At 45.5% G+C, this 20,158-nt stretch overlaps 1 protein-coding gene across 1 annotated transcript; it reads left to right on the top strand.

The window, feature by feature from the left end:
- Positions 1–17,372: 17,372 nt before the first annotated feature.
- On the top strand, positions 17,373–19,208 carry LOC123183346 (3-ketoacyl-CoA synthase 6). The gene has a single exon (XM_044596139.1). It carries the CDS (start codon positions 17,491–17,493, stop codon positions 18,991–18,993), a length of 1,503 nt encoding a protein of 500 aa, XP_044452074.1. The 5' UTR covers positions 17,373–17,490; the 3' UTR covers positions 18,994–19,208.
- The last annotated feature ends 950 nt before the right edge of the window (positions 19,209–20,158 follow it).

Genomic DNA, 20,158 nt, shown 5'->3' with positions numbered 1-20,158 from the left:
AGAATGCAAAGCCGTGGCGAGGAGGCTCGTCATCAGGCCGCCGCAAGAGCAAATAAAGGCCTCGAATGGAGGGCTATTGCTTGCTCTACGCGACTACTTCACCGATGATCCACTACACTGCGAGAAAGCTTGGGCTGCCTTCCTCAATATGCGTCGAGATCCGAGACCCATAGGTGCATGAAGAACTGCAGCACGATCTGGTGGAGCACCTATGGAGGCTCAAGGGCAAGGCGATGTGTTTTAATTTGTGTTCTAATTATGAGCTTGCTTCGTTGAACTATTTGATTTGTTTTGATTTTTGTGATGAACTATGTGATAACCTTTTTTGTTGAATTTGTGTTGAAGTGTAACGAATTTGTGCCGAATATGAGTTGAAATCAGCGACTGGGGGGCGGGGCGAACTTGGGGGGGGGGGCGGCTAAGAGCCCCCCACGCCGAAAATAGTGCCGGAAGCCCCCAAGAGGCGCTATTTTTTGCCTTAAAACGCCCTGGGGGCGACTGGAGATGCTCTTAGAAGTTGTAGAATGATAGCTGGGAGGTTGAGAGTTCGAACCCACGTTAATGCACCTATTTTTTGATTTTTTCAAAAAGAGAAAAGAAAAAAGGCAGGGGCCAGCGTTGGACGGGGGTTGCGGTGGTTGTTACTTATTGAGCTTGTGTTGGTTTTTCCCTTGAAGAGAAAAGGGTGATGCAGCACAGTAGAGATAAGTATTTCCCTCAGTTAAGAACCAAGGTATCAATCTAGTAGGAGAAACGCGCAAGTCCCCAATAGATGCACCTACACAAACAATCAAACACTTGCACCCAACGCGATAAAGGGGTTGTCAATCCCTTCATGGTCAATTGCAAAGGTGAGATCTGATAGAGATAGACAAAACTAAATAAATGATAAAATACTTTTTGGTTTATAGATATGAAAATAAAAGATTGCAAAATAGTAGATCGGAAACAGATATGATGGAAAATAGACCCGGGGGCTATAGGTTTCACTAGAGGCTTCTCTCTTGAAGGCAAATAATACGGTGGGTGAACAAATTATTGTCGAGTAATTGATAGAAAAGCGCAAAGTTATGACGATATCCAAGGCAATGATTATGAATATAGGCACCAAGTCCGTGTCAAGTAGGCCGACTCCTGCCTTCATCTACTACTATTACTCCACACATCGACCGCTATCCAACATGCATATAGAGTATTAAGTTCATAAAGAACAGAGTAATGTGATATGTCTCCATCGTATCTACTTTTCCAAACTCATTTGCCCTTGTTTTGGACTCTAATTTGCATGATTTGAATGAAACTAACCCGGACGGACGCTGTTTTCAGCAGAATTGCTATGGTGTTATTTTTGTGCAGAAATAAAAGTTCTCGGAATGACCTAAAACTTCACGAAGAATATTTTTGGAATAAATAAAAAATATTGGTGAAAGAATCAACAGAAGAGGACCCACCAGCTGTCCACAAGGGTGGAGGGCGCCCCCTAGGGCGCGCTCCCTGCCTTGTGGGTCCCCTGGACCTCCACCGACCTCAACTCCAACCCCATATATTCACGTTGGGGGAGAAAAAAATAAGAGAGAAGGATTCATCGCGTTATACGATACGGAGCCGCCGTCACCCCCTGTTCTTCATCGGGAGGCCAGATCTAGAGTCCGTTCGGGGCTCCGAAGAGGGGAAATCGTCGCCATCATCATCACCAACCTTCCTCCATCATCGATTTCATGATGCTCACCGCTGTGCGTGAGTAATCCCATCGTAGGCTTGCTGGACGGTGATGAGTTGGATGAGATTTACCATGTAATCGAGTTAGTTTTGTTAGGTTTTTTTAGTAGGGTTTTGTTAGGGTTTGATGCCTAGTATCCACCATGTTCTAAGATTGATGTTTCTATGACTTTGCTATGCTTAATGCTTGTCACTAGGGCCCGAGTGCCATGATTTCAGATCTGAACCTATTATGTATTCATGAATATATTTGTGTTCTTGATCCTATCTTGCAAGTTATAGTCACCTACTACGTGTTATGATCCGGCAACCCCGGAGTGACAATAGTCGGGACACTTCGCAGTGATGATCGTAGTTTGAGGAGTTCATGTATTCACTAAGTGCTAATGCTTTGGTCCGGTTCTCTATTAAAAGGAGGCCTCAATATCCCTTAGTTTCCAATAGGACTCTGCTTCCACGGGAGGGTAGGACAAAAGATGTCATGCAAGTTCTTTTCCATAAGCACGTATGACTATATACGGAATACATGCCTACATTATATTGATAAATTAGAGCTAGTTCTGCGTCACCCAAGGTAATAAATGTTGCATGATGAATGCCATCCGACATAATTATCCACCACTGATCCATTGCCTACGAGTTCGTTTCATATTGATCTTTGCTAAGTTACTTTTCCGTTGCCACTGTTACGATTGTTATAAAACCGCTATTGTTACTATATAACCCACAAGTATAGGGGATCGCAACAGTTTTCGAGGGTAGAGTATTCAACCCAAATTTATTGATTCGACACATGGGGAGCCAAAGAATATTCTCAAGTATTAGCAGTTGAGTTGTCAATTCAACCACACCTGGATAACTTAATATCTGCAGCAAAGTATTTAGTAGCAAAGTAATATGGAAGTAACGGTAACAGTAGCAAAAGTAATATTTTTGGGTTTTGTAGTGATTGTAACAGTAGCAACGGAAAAGTAAATAAGCGAAGAACAATATGTGAAAAGCTCGTAGGAATTGGATCGGTGATGGAGAATTATGCCGGATGCGGTTCATCATGTAACAGTCATAACATAGGGTGACACAGAACTAGCTCCAATTCATCAATGTAATGTAGGCATGTATTCTGAATATAGTCATACGTGCTTATGGAAAAGAACTTGCATGACATCTTTTGTCCTACCCTCCCGTGGCAGTGGGGTCCTAATGGAAACTAAGGGATATTAAGGCCTCCTTTTAATTGAGTACCAGACCAAAGCATTAACACATAGTGAATACATGAACTCCTCAAACTACGGTCATCACCGGGAGTGGTCCCGATTATTGTCACTTCAGGGTTGCCAGATCATAACACATAGTAGGTGACTATAGACTTGCAAGGTAGGATCAAGAAATCACATATATTCATGAAAACATAATAGGTTCAGATCTGAAATCATGGCACTCGGGCCCTAGTGACAAGCATTAAGCATAGCAAAGTCATAGCAACATCAATCTCAGAACATAGTGGATACTAGGGATCAAACCCTAACAAAACCAACTCGATTACATGATAGATCTCATCCAACCCATCACCGTCCAGCAAGCCTACAATGGAGTTACTCACACACGGCGGTGAGCATCATGAAATTGGTGATGGAGGATGGTTGATGATGACGACGGCGACGGATTCCCCTCTCTGGAGCCCCGAACGAACTCCAGATCAGCCCTCCCGAGAGGTTTTAGGGCTTGGCGACAGCTCCGTATCGTAAAACGCGACGAATCCTTCTCTCTGATTTTTTTCTTCCTGTAAGTGAATATATGGAGTTGGAGTTGAGGTCGGTGGAGAGTCAGGGGGCCCACGAGGCAGGGGGTGCGCCCAGGGGGGCAGGTGCGCCCCCACCCTCGTGGACAGGGTGTGGGCCCCCTGACGTGGATTCTTCTTCCAGTATTTTTAATATTTTCCAAAAATATGTTCCGTGGAGTTTCAGGTCATTTTGAGAACTTTTGTTTCTACACATAAATAACACCATGACAATTCTGTTGAAAACAGCGTCAGTCCGGGTTAGTTCCATTCAAATCATGCAAGTTAGAGTCCAAAACAAGGGCAAAAGTGTTTGGAAAAGTAGATACGACGAAGACGTATCAACTCCCCCAAGCTTAAACATTTGCTTGTCCTCAAGCAATTCAGTTGACAAACTGAAAATGATAAAGAAAAACTTTTACAAACTCTGTTTGCTCTTGTTGTTGTAAATATGTAAAGCCAGCATTCAAGTTTTCAGCAAAGATTATGACTAACCACATTCACAATAACTCTTAGGTCTCATGTTTACTCATATCAATAGCATAATCAACTAGGAAGAAATACTAATAAATCTCGAATGACAACACTTTCTCAAAACAATCATAATATGATATAACAGGATGGTATCTCGCTAGCCCTTTCTGAGACCGCAAAACATAAATGCAGAGCACCTTTAAAGATCAAGGACTGACTAGACATTGTAATTCATGGTAAAAGAGATCCATTCATAGTCATAACCAATATAAATTAATAGTAATGAATGCAAATTACAGCAGCGCTCTTCAGCTAGTGCTTTTTAATAAGAGAGTGATGACTCAACATAAAAGTAAATAGATACGCCCTTCGCAGAGGGAAGCAGAGATTTGTAGAGGTGCCAGAGCTCGATTTTAAAGCAGAGATAAATAATATTTTGAGCGGCATACTTTCATTGTCAACATAACAACCAAGAGATGGCGATATCTTTCATGCTACACACATTATAGGCGGTTCCCAAACAGAATGGTAAAGTTTATACACCCCCTCCACCAACAAGCATCAATCCATGGCTTGCTCGAAACAACGAGTGCCTCCAACTAGCAACAGCCCCGGGGGAGTTTTGTTTGCAATTATTTTGATTTAGTTTGCATAAAGCATGGGACTGGGCATCCTGGTGACCAGCCATTTTCTCATGAGTGAGGAGCAGAGTCCACTCCTCTTGAGAATAACCCGCCTAGCATGGAAGATACGGACAACCCTAGTTGATACATGAGCTATTCGAGCATGCAAAACAGAATTTCATTTGAAGGTTTATAGTTTGGCACATACAAATTTACTTGGAACGGCAGGTAGATACCGCATATAGGAAGGTATAGTGGACTCATATGGAATAACTTTGGGGTTTAAGGGATTGGATGCACAAGCAGTATTCCCGCTTAGTACAAGTGAAGACTAGCAAAAGACTGGGAAGCGACCAACTAGAAGCGACAACAGTCATGAACATGCATTAAAATTAATAAACATTGAGTGTAAGCATGAGTAGGATATAATCCACCATGAACATAAATATCGTGAAGGCTATGTTGATTTGTTTCAACTACATGTGTGAACATGTGCCAAGTCGAGTCACTTAAATCATTCAAAGGAGGATACCACCCCACTATACCACATCACAACCATTTTAATAGCATGTTGGCACGCAAGGTAAACCATTATAACTCATAGCTAATCAAGCATGGCAGAAGCAACTATGATCTCTAATTGTCATTGCAAACATGTTTATTCATAATAGGCTGAATCAGGAACGATGAACTAATCATATTTACAAAAACAAGAGAGGTCGAGTTCATACCAGCTTCTCTCATCTCAGCCAGTCCATCATATATCGTCATAATTGCATTTCACTTGCACGACCAAACGATGTTAAATAATAAGAGTGCACGTGCATTGGACTAAGCTGGAATCTGCGAGTGTTCAATAAACAGAAGAAGACAAGGCAATATGAGCTCTTGGTTAAATCAACAACAATGCATATAAGAGCCACTTCAACAATTTAATTATGGTCTTCTCCTATCGACCCCCAAAGAAAAGAAAAGAAATAAAACTATTTACACGAGAAAGCTCCCAACAAGCAAAAGAAGAACGGGAAATCTTTTCGGGTTTTCTTTTTAATTATTACTGCTATAGCAAGAAAAGTAAACTAACTAAAAGCTACACTAATTTTTTTTGGTTTTTCGTAAGGTTTATTAAACACACAAGAAGAAAGCAAGAAAAACGAAAATAAACTAGCATGAATATTACAGTGAAAGAGTGTGAGCATCGACACCTAGCAATGAGTGTGTGTGAATATGAATGTAATGTCGGTGAGAAATATGTACTCCCCCAAGCTTACGCTTTTGGCCTAAGTTGGTTTATTGCCACGGATGGCCTGGCGGATATCCATAGTTGTAGCCTGGGTCGTACTGCGATGCGGCAGTTATTGCCTCCTAAGCTGCAGCGTGGCGGCGAGCTGCCTCCGCCCTCCTCTCATACTCATCTGCCTCCTCTCTGGTAATAAAATGTCTTCCTTTTGCCTGATAATCAAAGAAGGCAGGAGCAGGGAGAGTAATACAGACAGCACGATGTCTGTCAAAGATTAAGCGATACCGGAGAGGTGATTCATTCCTCTCGACAAACTGGTGGTGAACCATAGCATTAAAGTCTAAATAAGTAGGAGGCAATTCAATATCATCATCACGTATGGTTACACCAAGAAAATTAGCTAAGCGGGTTGCATAAATTCCTCCGAAGAAATCTCCATTAAATCTATTGTGATGCAACCTACGCGCAACAATGGCTCCCAAATTATAAGATTTGTCTCCTAACACAGCACTCCTAAGAATATTGAGGTCAGGGACACACATATGACATGCTTCATCTTTCATTTATGCACCTACCTATGAAGAGAGCAAAATAGTGTATAGCAGGAAAATGAATGCTCCCTATGGTAGCTTGTGTTATGTCTCTAGATTCCCCCACTGTTATACTAGCAAGAAAATTTCTAAATTCAGATTTGCGAGGTTCACTAGCACTACCCCATTGTGGAAGTTTGCAAGCAGTGGTAAAATCCTCTAAGTCCATCGTATAAGATTTTTCATAAAGATCAAACAGGACAGTTGGAGAATTGCGTGAAGATGAAAATTCAAACATCCTCACAAAGAAACTAGTGAGATAGTGGTACTGGCGGCACTTTTCCTCCTCGAAGCTCACAAGATCAGCGTTACGCAAATATGCGTTAAATTCTTCCTTGATTCCCGCTCGATCCATAAAGCCTTCTGAAGGCCATTCGCAAGGCCTCACTGGAGCATCCCTTGGTGGCTCATCGTCAGCATCACGCATTGCAAGCCTGGGTCCTTGCTTCCTTGAAGAACCACCTTGGTACATTTTCCTAAGCATATTTCTTCCTCTGAAAAATTTCTGAAATTTTTAGTAACTTCAAATAAAAGTGAACCAAGCTCAACAAAATTGATAGCAACTACTCCCACAAGTGCCTAGAGACTATAACATGCATTAGAACTACTTGGAACCATATAAATTTGACATGCAAGCTCAAGAACATGGTCACCTAGGCAGCAAAAATTTGCAATGAATAAAGCACTAGAACAAAAACTAGTTGGACCAATGGAGGAGTCACATACCAAGGAACAATCCCCCCAAGCAGTTTTGTGAGAGGTGCTTTGAGCAAGGAGATCAAAAATCGCAGCAAAATGAGCTAGAACTCGTGCTTGAGCTGGATGGTGATTTTTTTGGGAGGAAGACGGAGTGTATGGGTGCAGGAATAAGTGGAGGGGAGCCACCGTGGGCCCACGAGGCAGGGGGCGCGCCCTGTAGGGGTGGGCGCGCCCTGGACCCTCATGGCCAGGTGCTTGCTCCCCTGGTGTGTTCTCATTGCCAGATATTCTCAAATATTCCATAAAAAATCATATTCCAATTTCAGGGCATTTGGAGAACTTTTATTTTCGGGGTATTTTTATATTGCACGAATAATTCAGAAAACAGACAGAAAAAATACTATTTTTGCTTTATTTCAACTAAATAACAGAAAGTAGAGAGAGGGTACAGAAGGTTGTGCCTTCTAGTTGCATCCATCTCATGCTCATCAAAAGGAATCCACTAACAAGGTTGATCAGGTCTTGTTAACAAACTCATTCCAACTAACATGGAACCGAAGAAATTTCGAATAACACTATGTTACCTCAACGGGGATATGCACATCCCCAATAATAAGAATATCATATTTCTTCTTGACAGTAGGAAGAGGAAATTCAAAACCTCCAAAAATAATCAATGGAATTTTTCCAATAGAATTGATACTGTGGACTTGAGGTTGTTTCCTTGGAAAGTGTACCGTATGCTCATTGCCATTAACATGAAAAGTGACATTGCCTTTGTTGTAATCAATAATAGCCACTGCAGTATTCAAAAAAGGTCTTCCAAGAATAATAGACATACTATCGTCCTCGGGAATATCAAGAATAACAAAGTCCATTAAAATAGTAATGTTTGCAACCACAACAGGCACATCCTCAATACCGACAGGTATAGCAGTTGATTTATCAGCCATTTGCAAAGATATTTCAGTAAGTGTCAACTTATTCAAATCAAGTCTATGATATAAAGAGAGAGGCATAACACTAACACCGGCTCCAAGATCACATAAAGCAGTTTTAACATAGTTTCTTTTAATGGAGCATGGTATAGTTGGTACTCCTGGATCTCCAAGTTTCTTTGGTATTCCACCCTTAAAAGTATAATTAGCAAGCATGGAGTCAAAGCTGGCTTGCTGCTGTTAAACCCCACCACCCCCTTTGTTGATAATGTTGCATATGTAGATAGTTCTGAAGTAAGACTTGCTGAGTACCTTTGTACTCACGTTTGCTTATTTATGTTTTGCAGTTGGTTACACTAGTGGCTTCGACGAGTAGCTTGTATCCCAGCTACGATCTTGTACCCTTGGAGGGTCGTGTTTAGTCAGGCTTCTTAGTCTTTGCCTTTTGTAGTTGTCTGTACTCAGACATGTAATGCTTCCGTTGCTTGTATGCTCTGAATGATGGGTCATGAGACCCCTGTTTGTATTGATGCTATGTGGCTCTTCTGGGCCTTTATCTATATGAGTTTGAGTTATGTTGTGATGCCATGTTGTACAACACATACCTGCATGTTATGCGTACGTGTAACGTGTATTGCTATGTGTGGGATCCGACAACCTAGTAACCTAGTGTTTACCTCTAGTAGCCTCTCTTATGGGGAAATGTAGTCTTGTGCTTCCATGAGCCATAGTAGTCCGCTACAGCCCGGTTCACCGGAGTCCTGCTAGCCCAGCACTACTGCTCCGGAACACTTGACTGGCCGGCATGTGATTCACTTTTTCCTGTGTCTGTCCCTTCGGGGAAATGTCACTCGGTGACATCCGGAGTCCTGTTAGCCCAGTGCTACAGCCCGGATTCATACGCTATTGACCGACATGCTCGAGGTTGATTCATGTATGCCTGTCCCTGTAAGTTAGTGCTACTTTGGGTTCACGACTAGTCCTGTCGGCCCGGGTTCTCTGTCATATGGATGCTAGCGACACTATCATATACGTGAGCCAAAAGGCGCAAACGGTCCCGAGCCAGGTAAGGTGGCACCCGTGGGAATACCGTGCGTGAGGCCGCAAAGTGATATGAAGTGTTACATGCTAGATCGGTGTGACTTAGGATCGGGGTCCCGACAACGTTGGTATCAGAGCCTGACTGACTGTAGGATTACCAAGCCAAACTGGTCGAAGTTGAGTCTAGAAATGCTTTAGTTATATAAGGGAATTGATTGTGGAAGGGAACGTAAGGCTCTTTTTACTCCTTTACCTTATGTCATTCTTTCTGAGTCAGCCTCTTCTTTTCTACGAGGGTTAAGGCCTAGGCTTCTCCTCTATCTCTTAGGATGACGTGTTACTAAACCGTAAGGTCTTAGGATTGTTGGGTTGTGTCTCCGTATAGTTCTACTACTTCCGTGTGTCCTCAGTTTGACCCAGAACCTTGATATTATGATGCTGATTGATTATGCTATTCCTTTGATGAAATGTCTCAAAAAATCCTTTTGAGCATTTACAGCCGTTGTGCTGCCGAAATTGTCCCAGGATTTCAAGAGTTTCCAATGCTTTTGCATTACATTCCGCATCCTTATGTCGATGCTAATTCCATCCTTGTTTCCTTGGTTTCTGTGCCAGGATGTCGTCTGCTAACTGAGGTTCAGTTGCTCATAGCAAGAACCACGGAGATGGTAGGGATGAGGATCCTCCTGACCAGCCTTTGATGATAGAGTTCTTGTTAATGTCCGAGAGGAACAAGCGTGAGACTAACCGCTTGCTGGCACAGATTGAGCAGAACACCGCACATCAGTGTAAGAAGTTGGTTTCCATCACCGACTTCATTGGTCTGAAACCACCCACCTTCGATCATTCCATGGAGCCACTCGATGCAGATGACTGGCTCCGAAGCATCACTCACAAGATTTTTTCTACGAACGTGGCTGAAGGTGACAAGGTCACCTATGCTACCTATCACCTGGAAGGTCCTGCTAGTATTTGGTGGCAGAGCTATGAGGCTATGCTTCCAGCTGGTTAGATTCCTACCTGGAGGGATTTCACCGAGGCTTTTCGTGAGCACCACATTCCTTAGGCTCTCATTGACCGCAAGAGGGAAGAGTTCTGTAGTTTTACCCAGGGTAAGCTGCCTGTTGATGCTTACAGTAGAGAGTTTGGAAGCCTCGCCCGCTATGCTACAGAAGAAGTGTCCACGGACACTAAGAAGCAGGCTAGGTTCCGAAAGGGTCTCAACCCTAAGTTGCATCATGATCTCCACCTGCATCATTGCGATACTTTCCAGGCTCTTGTGAACAAGGCAATTAATGCAGAGACAGCTCAACTCACTTACGAGGAGTCTCGTAAGCACAACAGTGATCTGGGTTCTTCCTCCCGCTCTGGCTCTCAGAAGCGACGGATTTGGATTCCGAACTCAACTCTTCCACCTGGATATGCACTGAGGCCATCCGATGTGGCGCCTCACCCAACTTAGCAACGTGCTCCACCCAGGCATATTAGTGGACCACTTGCCAATGTAGGTCCACGTCCTACCTCAGGAACTTGCTTCACCTGCAGAGAACCGGGACACTACGCACGTGACTGCCCTCAGTCCAGTTATGCTCCACCCAAGTCTGACAGGTCTGTTGGCCGTGAAAAGCCATCAGGCAAGATGATCAGTACCAAGCGAGCCTCCATTGAACGAGCATGTGTGCACCATGTCTCAGCTTCAGAAGTTCAAGATGATCCCGACGTCGTATTGGGTACGCTTCTTGTCAATTGTCACCCAGCTTCAGTTCTGTTCGATACTGGAGCATCCCACTCCTTCATATCCGAAGGTTACGCTCGGTTGCACGACATGTCATTTTGTGATATGCCAGCTCCACTAATAATCCGGACTCCCGGTTCCAAATGGCAAACCTCCAAGGTAACCCATGGTAATGAAATCCTTGTTGACAGACTGGTTTTCCTTGCTTCTTTGATATCTCTCAAGTCCGCAGATATTAACATCATCTTGGGTATGGACTGGATGACAGCTCATCATGCCAAGATCGATTGCTACACTAGATCTATTCAACTTACACATCCATCTGGCAAAATAGTCACTGTCTCCACTAGAGTTGCAAGGCGTTAACTCTATTCTCTTAATGCCAGCCCTCTTCCAGACCTTGAAGATATTCCGATAGTCCGTGACTTCCCGGATGTTTTTCTAGAAGAACTGCCAGGTGTCCCACCTGACAGAGATGTAGAGTTTATCATAGAACTTATCCCAGGAACTGTTCCAATCTCTAGGAGACCATACAAGATGTCACCTTTGGAGTTAGCCGAGCTTAAGAAACAACTTGATGAGTCCTTGCAAAAGGGTTTCATCCGTCCCAGTTCATCTCCTTGGGCTTGTCCTGTCCTCTTCGTCAAGAAGAAGGATGGTACGGATCGGATGGTTGTAGATTATTGTCCCATTAATTTGGTCACGATAAAGAACAAGTATCCACTCCCCAGGATCAACGACCTATATGATCAGCTCGCTGGATCCTCAGTCTTTTCCAAGATGGATTTGAGGTTAGGCTACCACCAAATCAAAATCAGAAACGGGGACATCCCCAAAACGGCTTTTGTCACTCGTTATGGTGAATACGAGTACACCGTGATGTCTTTCGGCCTAACCAATGCTCCAGCTACTTTCTCCCGCTTGATGAACTCGATCTTTATGGAGTACTTAGATAAGTTCGTCGTGGTTTATCTCGATGATATTCTTATTTACTCGAAGAACGAGGAAGAGCATGCCGAACATCTTAGGCTTGTGTTAGAAAAACTCAGAGAGCATCGTCTTTATGCCAAGTTCTCCAAGTGTGAATTTTGGTTGCCAGAAGTGACCTATCTAGGCCACGTGATCTCCGGTAAGGGCATTGCTGTCAATCCCGAGAGAGTCAAAGCCGTTCTCGATTGGACTCCACCCGAATCGGTCAAACAAGTTAGGAGTTTCCTTGGTCTAGCCAGTTATTGTCGCCGCTTCGTTGAAAACTTCTCCAAAGTGGCCATACCCCTCACGGAACTTCTCAAGAAAGATAAAAAGCTTGAGTGGTCCCCATAGTGTGAGAACAGTTTTCAGGAACTGAAAAGACGTCTGACTTCTGCTCCCATACTTGTGCCACCAGACTTCACTAAGGACTTTGTTATCTATTGTGATGCCTCATGACAGGGACTAGGTTGCATTCTTATGCAAGATCGCCATGTGATTGCTTATGCATCTCGACAGTTGCATCCACATGAGGAGAATTATCCTACACATGATCTAGAGCTTGCAGCCGTAGTCTATGCACTTAAGACATGGCGACATTACCTTCTCGGTAAACGTTGCGAGATTTACACCGATCACCAGAGTCTCAAATATATCTTCACCCAACCAGATTTGAACCTTAGGCAAAGACGTTGGCTGGAGTTGATCTCAGATTATGACTTAGGGATTACCTACACCCCAGGCAAAGCCAATGTCATGGCTGATGCTTTGAGTCGTAAATCCTATTGCAACAACCTCATGTTGCAACAATGTCAACCACCCCTTCATGAGGAATTCTGTAAGCTTAACCTTCAGATAGCTCCTCGTGGTTCCCTTTCTACTTTGGTGGCGAAACCTACCCTTACGGATCAGATCATAGAGGCTCAGAAGCATGATACGGGAATTTCCCGAATCAAGAAGAATATTTCCAAGGGAGTTGCTGGCTGTTTCTCTATGGATAAACGAGGTGTTGTTTACTTTGGAAACCGTTTGGTGGTTCCCAAATGTCAACAGATGCAGCAACTGATCCTTAAGGAGGCCCATGAATCCCCTCTCACGATTCATCCCGGTAGTACAAAGATGTATCAGGACCTACGCCAGAGGTTCTGGTGGACTAGGATGAAGAGAGAAATTGCTCAGTATATCGCCAACTGTGACGTTTGTCGTCGTGTTAAGGCAGAGCATCAAAGACCTGTTGGCACCCTTCAACCTTTAGCTATTCCCGAGTGGAAATGGGACAAAGTTGGTATGGACTTCATCACCGACTTTCCTAGGACCAAGAAAGGAAATAATGCTATCTTCGTAGTCATTGACCGTCTTTCCAAAGTGGCTCACTTCCTACCTGTTCGAGAGAGTATCACTGCTAGTCAGCTCGCTGACTTATATATCTCCCGAATGGTGTCACTCCATGGTGTTCCACTAGAGATCAATTCAGACCGTCGCAGTCTTTTCACCTCTCATTTCTGGGAAAGTTTCCAAACTGCCATGGGCACCCATCTTTCTTTCAGTACCGCTTTCCACCCTCAGTCAAGTGGTCAGGTGGAAAGGGTTAACCAAATTCTCGAAGACATGCTTAGAGCTTGCGTTATCTCATTCGGTATGGATTGGGAGAAATGTCTTCCTTTCGCCGAGTTTGCTTATAACAATAGCTATCAATCCAGTCTTAAGAATGCACCCTTCGAAATTCTGTATGGACGAAGATGTCGAACACCTTTGAACTGGTCAAAAACCGGTGAAAGACAATTCTTTGGACGGGATATGATCCAGGAGGCAGAAGAGCAAGTTCGCATCATTCGTGAAAATTTGAAAATAGCCCAATCTCGTCAGAAGAGCCAGTATGACCGTCGTCATAAGGAAGTGGCTTATGAAGTTGGCGACAAGGCTTACCTTCGGGTTAATCCTTTGAAGGGTACCCATCGTTTCGGTATCAAGGGCAAGTTGGCTCCTCGTTACATCGGTCCTTTTCGCATTCTCGCTAAACGAGGAGAGGTTGCCTACCAATTGGAACTACCCCCACATCTTTCTCGAGTTCATGATGTCTTCCACGTCTCTCAACTTAGGCGTTGCTTCTCGGATCCCATCTGCGGAGTGGACCACGAAACGCTTGATCTCCAAGATAACCTCACTTATCGAGAGTACCCCGTTCGCATTCTGGATCAAGCAGAGCGTGTCACTCGACGTCATAACATCAAGTTTCTCAAGGTTCAATGGTCTCATCATTCCGAGAGAGAAGCTACTTGGGAGCGAGAAGATCGACTTCGACTTGAGTACCCCGCTTTCTTTCCGCCAACTCCTGAATCTCGGGACGAGATTTCTTCGAGTGGGGGCGAGTTGTCACATCCCTAGTTCTGGTATGGTCCTAGGCTTGCTTTGTGCATCATGGTTATATTTCAAATGAAATTGAAATGGGGATGTTTCAAACCCTAGCACCAAAGCAAATTCAAATAGGTTCAACTTTAAAATGGATTTTCAATGAACCCAAAATGCTATTCAAAAATGTTCATGCTCTTTGGATAATGTTGGGAACAACAACCAGAGGTGATGCACATTTTTGCTACTCATTTTGGATTTTTGAATCAATGCATAAATATTTGATTTGGAGCTGTTTAAATTATATAAATATTTTAATGGCTCCAAAAATGTTGGGAATTGGTGAGGGGCTCTAGAATATTATATCTAGATGCCACAATTATTTTCAGCATTTATGGAAATGTTTTAACATTTCTTTTGGATACAAAACAAATGTCAAAAATAGAAAAAGAAAACAGGAAAAGGAAATCACTTACCTGACGCTTACCTGGCGCCCCACCACGGCCCAGTAGTGGCCCGGCCCAACTGGCCGTTGCCAGTCGTCTCCCTCGCCAGGAGGCAGCGACGAAAGGGAGCACGGCGAGCGTGCATGCCCGCCAGGCAGCTGCTTGCTGCCTCCTCTCCCTCCTCGGCGCTGTCCACCCTCGAGAGCTCCACCGAGCCCCCCTGGTCTCTCTCCATTCTCCCCGAGCTCCTCCCCCTCCTCTGTCTCGCTCTCCCCCTCTGTCCCGAGCGTAGCGGAGAGCACCGCCGTGCGCCACCGCAGCCACCGCCTCTCCCTCCTTCCCTTGAGCAGTCCAGGAGCTCTGAATCATCGATGTAGGCCTCTCCGTCGACTCAGGCGACCGGAAGAGCCCCGACGCATCGTCCTTGACCTCATCTTCTTCCTCGGCCACGGGAGATCGCAGCCGGGATTCCGACGCCGTCGAGCCTTCCTCAAGCACGCCGACCCTCTCCCCGTCCTCCCTGTGAGCTACTGCGTCTCTCCCCCCTCCTCCTCTCTCTGCTTTTTGCGCCCCAGCTAGCTTCACTGCCGTGCCCGAACCTCGTCGCCGCCGTGCCATGTCGCTGCCGTGGCCAGAGCTGCCTCCGCCCGCTTTTGAGCGTGTCGCCGTTCTCACCATGCTCCCAGGAGCCGAACGCATGCACCAGCTCCTCCAGCTGTGCTCCCTAACACCGAACCCAAGCTCGCCGAACTCCGGCCGCCGCCCAAATGCTCGCCGTCGACGAACCAGGTCACCCCGCGACCTCCTGACACCTCCCCTGGATGCATGAGAGCACGAGCTAGCCTCCGGTGCCCTTGGTGCGTCCAGCCGTGGCCGGAAACGGCCGGCCGGCGATCGCCGCCGCGCCGGATTAGCGCCGCCAGTTAGCCGCTGGTTAACCCTAGTGTTTCCAATTTTGCTCGGCATCCCTGATTGCATGGTTTTGTGTTTCCAATTTTCCTGATTGCCAAAATGGATTCTCAATAAGGTATATGTTGCATACGTAAAACAGTTTTTGCTAGTTAAACACTATAATCTGGCATTCTATCTGCCGGGTTAACATGCTTGTACTTGCAGTAACATTGTCGGTAACTGCATTTCCTTTGGCACAACTAGTCTGCCGGGAGAAAGCGAACTGCCAGCAGTTATATAGGCTAGGGCAGATAAACTGCCGGGGGAACAAATCCCCGGCAGCCATTCCCGTGGCAGTTCTATCTGCCGGGAGAACTACTATCCCGGCAGTTTGTCTGCCCTCTTAAGAGCTTTCTCCCGGCAGATCGCATGCCATTACATTGGTGTTGTAGTGTAGTGTAAATAAAAATGAAGGGAGTATGTACAAAAAATAAATGCATAGCCCGCCCGTCTCTTAGCGTTGTCTGTCGCATCACAATTAAACCCCACTCCACCCAACTCACCCACCCACCGTCGTCAACTCACGCATCCAAGTTCTCTTTCTGTGTCCCTCAAAAGAAAAAGAAATTAATCCAAGCCCCCGACCGCACCTCTCGCATCCCCTACAAAAAACAAAACAAAACAAAAAAAATACCACCGTCTTCCCCATGCCCGTCTCTACACGTCGTCGGTCGGCGCACCATTAAGCTTCACTCCTCTGAACCCACCATCATCGCAGGCATGCACAGGGACGTCCCACTCGACCAGTACATGCTTCTCGACCTCCGTCGTCTTTGCCAATCCATCACTCGGCTCCTCCAGGCCGCCATTACATCGAGTGACCCTTTTTCGAATGAATGAATATAACTTTTTTCATGAACAAATTTTAAGCTTACAAAAATTATTAAATTAATGATTTTTAAAAAAATTGTGAACCTTTTTTAAATTTTAAGAAATATATCTTGAATATTCTTAGGAAAGTTATCAAATGGTTTCAATAAAAAATGGACGAGATATGAAAAATTGGCTGATGAGATAACAAATAGAAAAAATAGCCACGACAATATATGTGGGCCACGGTCCCGCGCATTTGCCCGCAACCTATTTTTCTATGAAATAGGAAAATATTTTAATAGATAAACTGGATGTTATAAGAATATTTGGCTGAAAAACGAAACAGGATGTTATAAACGGACCATCGACATGTGGACTTGCTCGCAATCCTATTTCTTTTATAAAGTTGGAAAATATATTTATTTATTTTGCCAGAAAGAATTTGACAATATTTTAACAGAAAAACCTAACAAAATAAAAAGTCAGTTGATGTGATGCCACCTGAGCAGGCACTTATTGGCAGGGTCCACTTTGAGAGAAAAACATAGATGCTCTTTTAGGCCTCTGTTCAGGATGCTTAGGGGGTGTTTGGTTCAGAAGTCCTAGGACTTTTTCTAGTCCCAGGGACTAATCAAAAAAGACTCTCTAGTAGAGTCTTTTTCTAGTCCGTGTAGAAAAAGTCCCTCCCGTTTGGTTCCCTGAGACTTTTTACGGACTTTTTTAGCACTGGGACATTGATACGATACCCAACAACAGTACTGTATGTTAGTTGCGGAAATGGGTAACGATAGTCAAGGTATAGTAAATGGCTATGTCGGTAGTACAATCCACTCCGATACTTAATGCCCGGTCATATAGCTAGCGTGTAGGCCGGCCGAGCAGATCTCAACGCCCACTGTCTGATCAGACTTTTTGTTTTTAGGGTTATCTGATCAGACTTGGCAGTGGATTGATCCTATATAAACTCCCTACGTGGGTTCGAGCATTTCATTCATAGTTCAGCGTACTACTGTATTCATTCATAGTCGCGCCCATGTTTTGATCTAAACGCTCTTATATTTTTATATATCCATCCATTCATAATTCGGTAGTAGACGCTTTGCGAATATATTTATATTTGAGTACTATGCTGGGATCCTACCATCACCTGAGGTTCCTCGACACATGGCGTAGTGCAAGTTTTGTCTTGAATAACTTTGTTCCCCTATTGCTGGCGGTGGCCGTACCTGCCGCTTTGTTTCTAGCAGCGCCGGGCGAGCTCACCGGCGGCCGGCTGCCCTCCTTGCCACTGTTTTATGTTCTCGGGGCGGCGACCTTCTTCCTAGCGGCGGCGGCTGTGTCGTCCATGTTAAGGCACGTGTGCAGGCCAAAGGGGGTTTACCTGGTGGAGTACGGCTGCTTCCGGCCCAGACCCTGCTATCGCGCGCCCCTGGCGACCTGCCGCGAGCACGCCCAGCTCATGCCCGACATGTTCGACGAGCAAAGCATCAACTTCATGATGCGCCTGATCGAGCGGTCAGGGCTCGGCGCGGAGACCTGCGTGCCGGTGGCGTACCACTACATGCCCCCGGACCGGAGCCTGGAGGCGTCACGGGCGGAGGCCGAGCTGGTCATCTTCTCCGCCATCGACGAGGCGTTCGCCAAGACCACGAGCTTCTTGAAGCCCTCGGACGTGGACGTGCTCGTCCTGAACTGCAGCGTCCTGGCGCCGACTCCCTCGTTCGCCGACATGGTCGTCAACAGGTATAAGCTCCGCGCCGACGTCCGGAGCTTCAACCTGTCTGGGATGGGGTGCAGCGCCGCGCTCGTATCGGTGGGCCTCGTCAGGAACATCCTCCGGGTGGCGCGGCCTGGCACGCGCGCTCTCATCGTGTCCACGGAGATCCTGTCGTCGACATACTACACGGGCACGGACCCCTCCATGCTCCTCCCCAACTGCCTCTTCCGCATGGGTGCCGCCGCCATGATCCTCTCCAACTCCCCGGAGGGCGCGCGTTTCCGGCTGGGCCCCGTGGTACGCACCGTCACCTCCGCACGGGACAAGGACTACGGGTGTGTGTACATGGACGAGGATGACAAGGGAAACACCGCCATCCGCCTCTCCAGGAATCTCCCGGCCACCGCCGGCGGCGCGCTGAGGGACAACGTCGCCGACTTCGCCCCACTCGTCCTGCCAGCCTCCGAGCAGGTCCGGGTGGCGCTGTCCGTGCTCAAGCGTAAGCTCCTCCTCCTCCTCCTGCTCCTCCCCGGCCGACGTGCCGAGGCGACGCTCTACAGGCCGGACTTCCGCACGGCGTTCCAACACTTCTGCATCCACGCCGGCGGCCGGAGCGTGATCAACGAGGCTCAGCACGGGCTCGGGCTCTCCGACGACGACGTGGAGGCGTCCCGCATGACGCTGCACAGGGTCGGCAACACGTCCAGCAGCTCGGTGCTCTACGAGCTGGCCTACACGGAGGCCAAGGGCCGTATGAAGAAGGGTGACCGGGTGTGGATGGTCTCCTTCGGCGCCGGATTCGAGTGCAACAGCGTCGCGTGGGTGTGCATCAAGCCCGCCACCGGCGACGATGGGGGGCCGTGGGCCGACTGTATCAACCGCTACCCGGTGCAACTCCCAGATGTCGTCTAGGACACGTGTGTGCTCCGGCATGCATGCTTAGAAGGGCATCGAGTGATCTACATATATGCTTTGTATATACATGATGCATGTACTATGTATGTACGTATTTGGAACCCTTGAGCGTGGGTCCACGTAGTAAGGAATGCTACTGGTACATCAAATCCTGGGAGCTTTGTGTCTCTATAGATCGAGATATTCTGTAACAAGTACTGAAATGCTTCAAGAGCTTGGTATCTCCATACCTGTATGTTGAATGTTATTTGGCGTTGCTGATGGGAAAAGTGCATGGGTGAACACGGGTACATATGAATCCAGGAAAAAAATTGTATGAGACCAGGTCTCACGGATTAGCAGGTGAGACCCATCCTGATGGATGACATGTGGCATTCACAAATCACAAAGCATCCCCCCACCCCCCACCTGAAATCAGGGAGAGGAGAGATTAGATGCTTTGTGATTTGTGAATGCCACATGTCATCCATCAGGGCGGGTCTCACCTGATTTATATGAGACCTGGTCTCATATAATTTTTTTCCATGAATCCACTTTGGAGAACACATCTCTAATTGCTAAGAAAATCTGAAAATAATTGCACGGGTACGTCTCCATATCCTATCTTGAAACGAATAGTTTTTTCGTATTTTACACAAAAGTCCCTATGTTTTCTTGAAATCAACCCGTCGTCCGGATTTAAGTCACACACGAACAGTTATTTTACGTTTTTCGAAACCCCCGCTGACGTTTTAGGTAATTCATCCACGGATCATATTTAAGTCAAACAAATACTTTTTAAAATCATCTATATCTTTTAAACCGTAACTCCGATTGAACATGTTATATATGAAATTTGATTAGAAAAGTATGTAGAATATGAATATGAGATTGTTTTTACCTATTCATTATTTTTAAAAATTATTTGGAATATATTTAAATCAAACAAATGATTTTCTAAATTATCCGTATCTTTTAAACCGTAACTTTGATTTTAACATATTATATATGAAATTTTATTAAAAAATGTGTGGAATCTAAATATGATGTTAATTTTACCTGTTAAATATTTTTTAAATATTATTTTGGAAGCAAACTTCTAACTTCTAGCGCAAGATCCGTTTTTCTTTCGTACCTGCGGCGATCCGGATTACAAATAAACACCCCACTGTAACCATATAGG

This window comes from Triticum aestivum, chromosome 1A (genome assembly GCF_018294505.1).
Source record: "Triticum aestivum cultivar Chinese Spring chromosome 1A, IWGSC CS RefSeq v2.1, whole genome shotgun sequence".
Lineage (NCBI taxonomy): Eukaryota > Viridiplantae > Streptophyta > Magnoliopsida > Poales > Poaceae > Triticum > Triticum aestivum.
Note: the sequence above shows the minus strand (reverse complement) of the source record. Positions and strands in the feature narration are given on the sequence as shown.

Excerpts from the sequence above, each read along its gene's own strand:
- LOC123183346 (XM_044596139.1), top strand. The coding sequence starts at position 17,491 with ATGCTGGGATCCTACCATCACCTGAGGTTCCTCGACACATGGCGTAGT.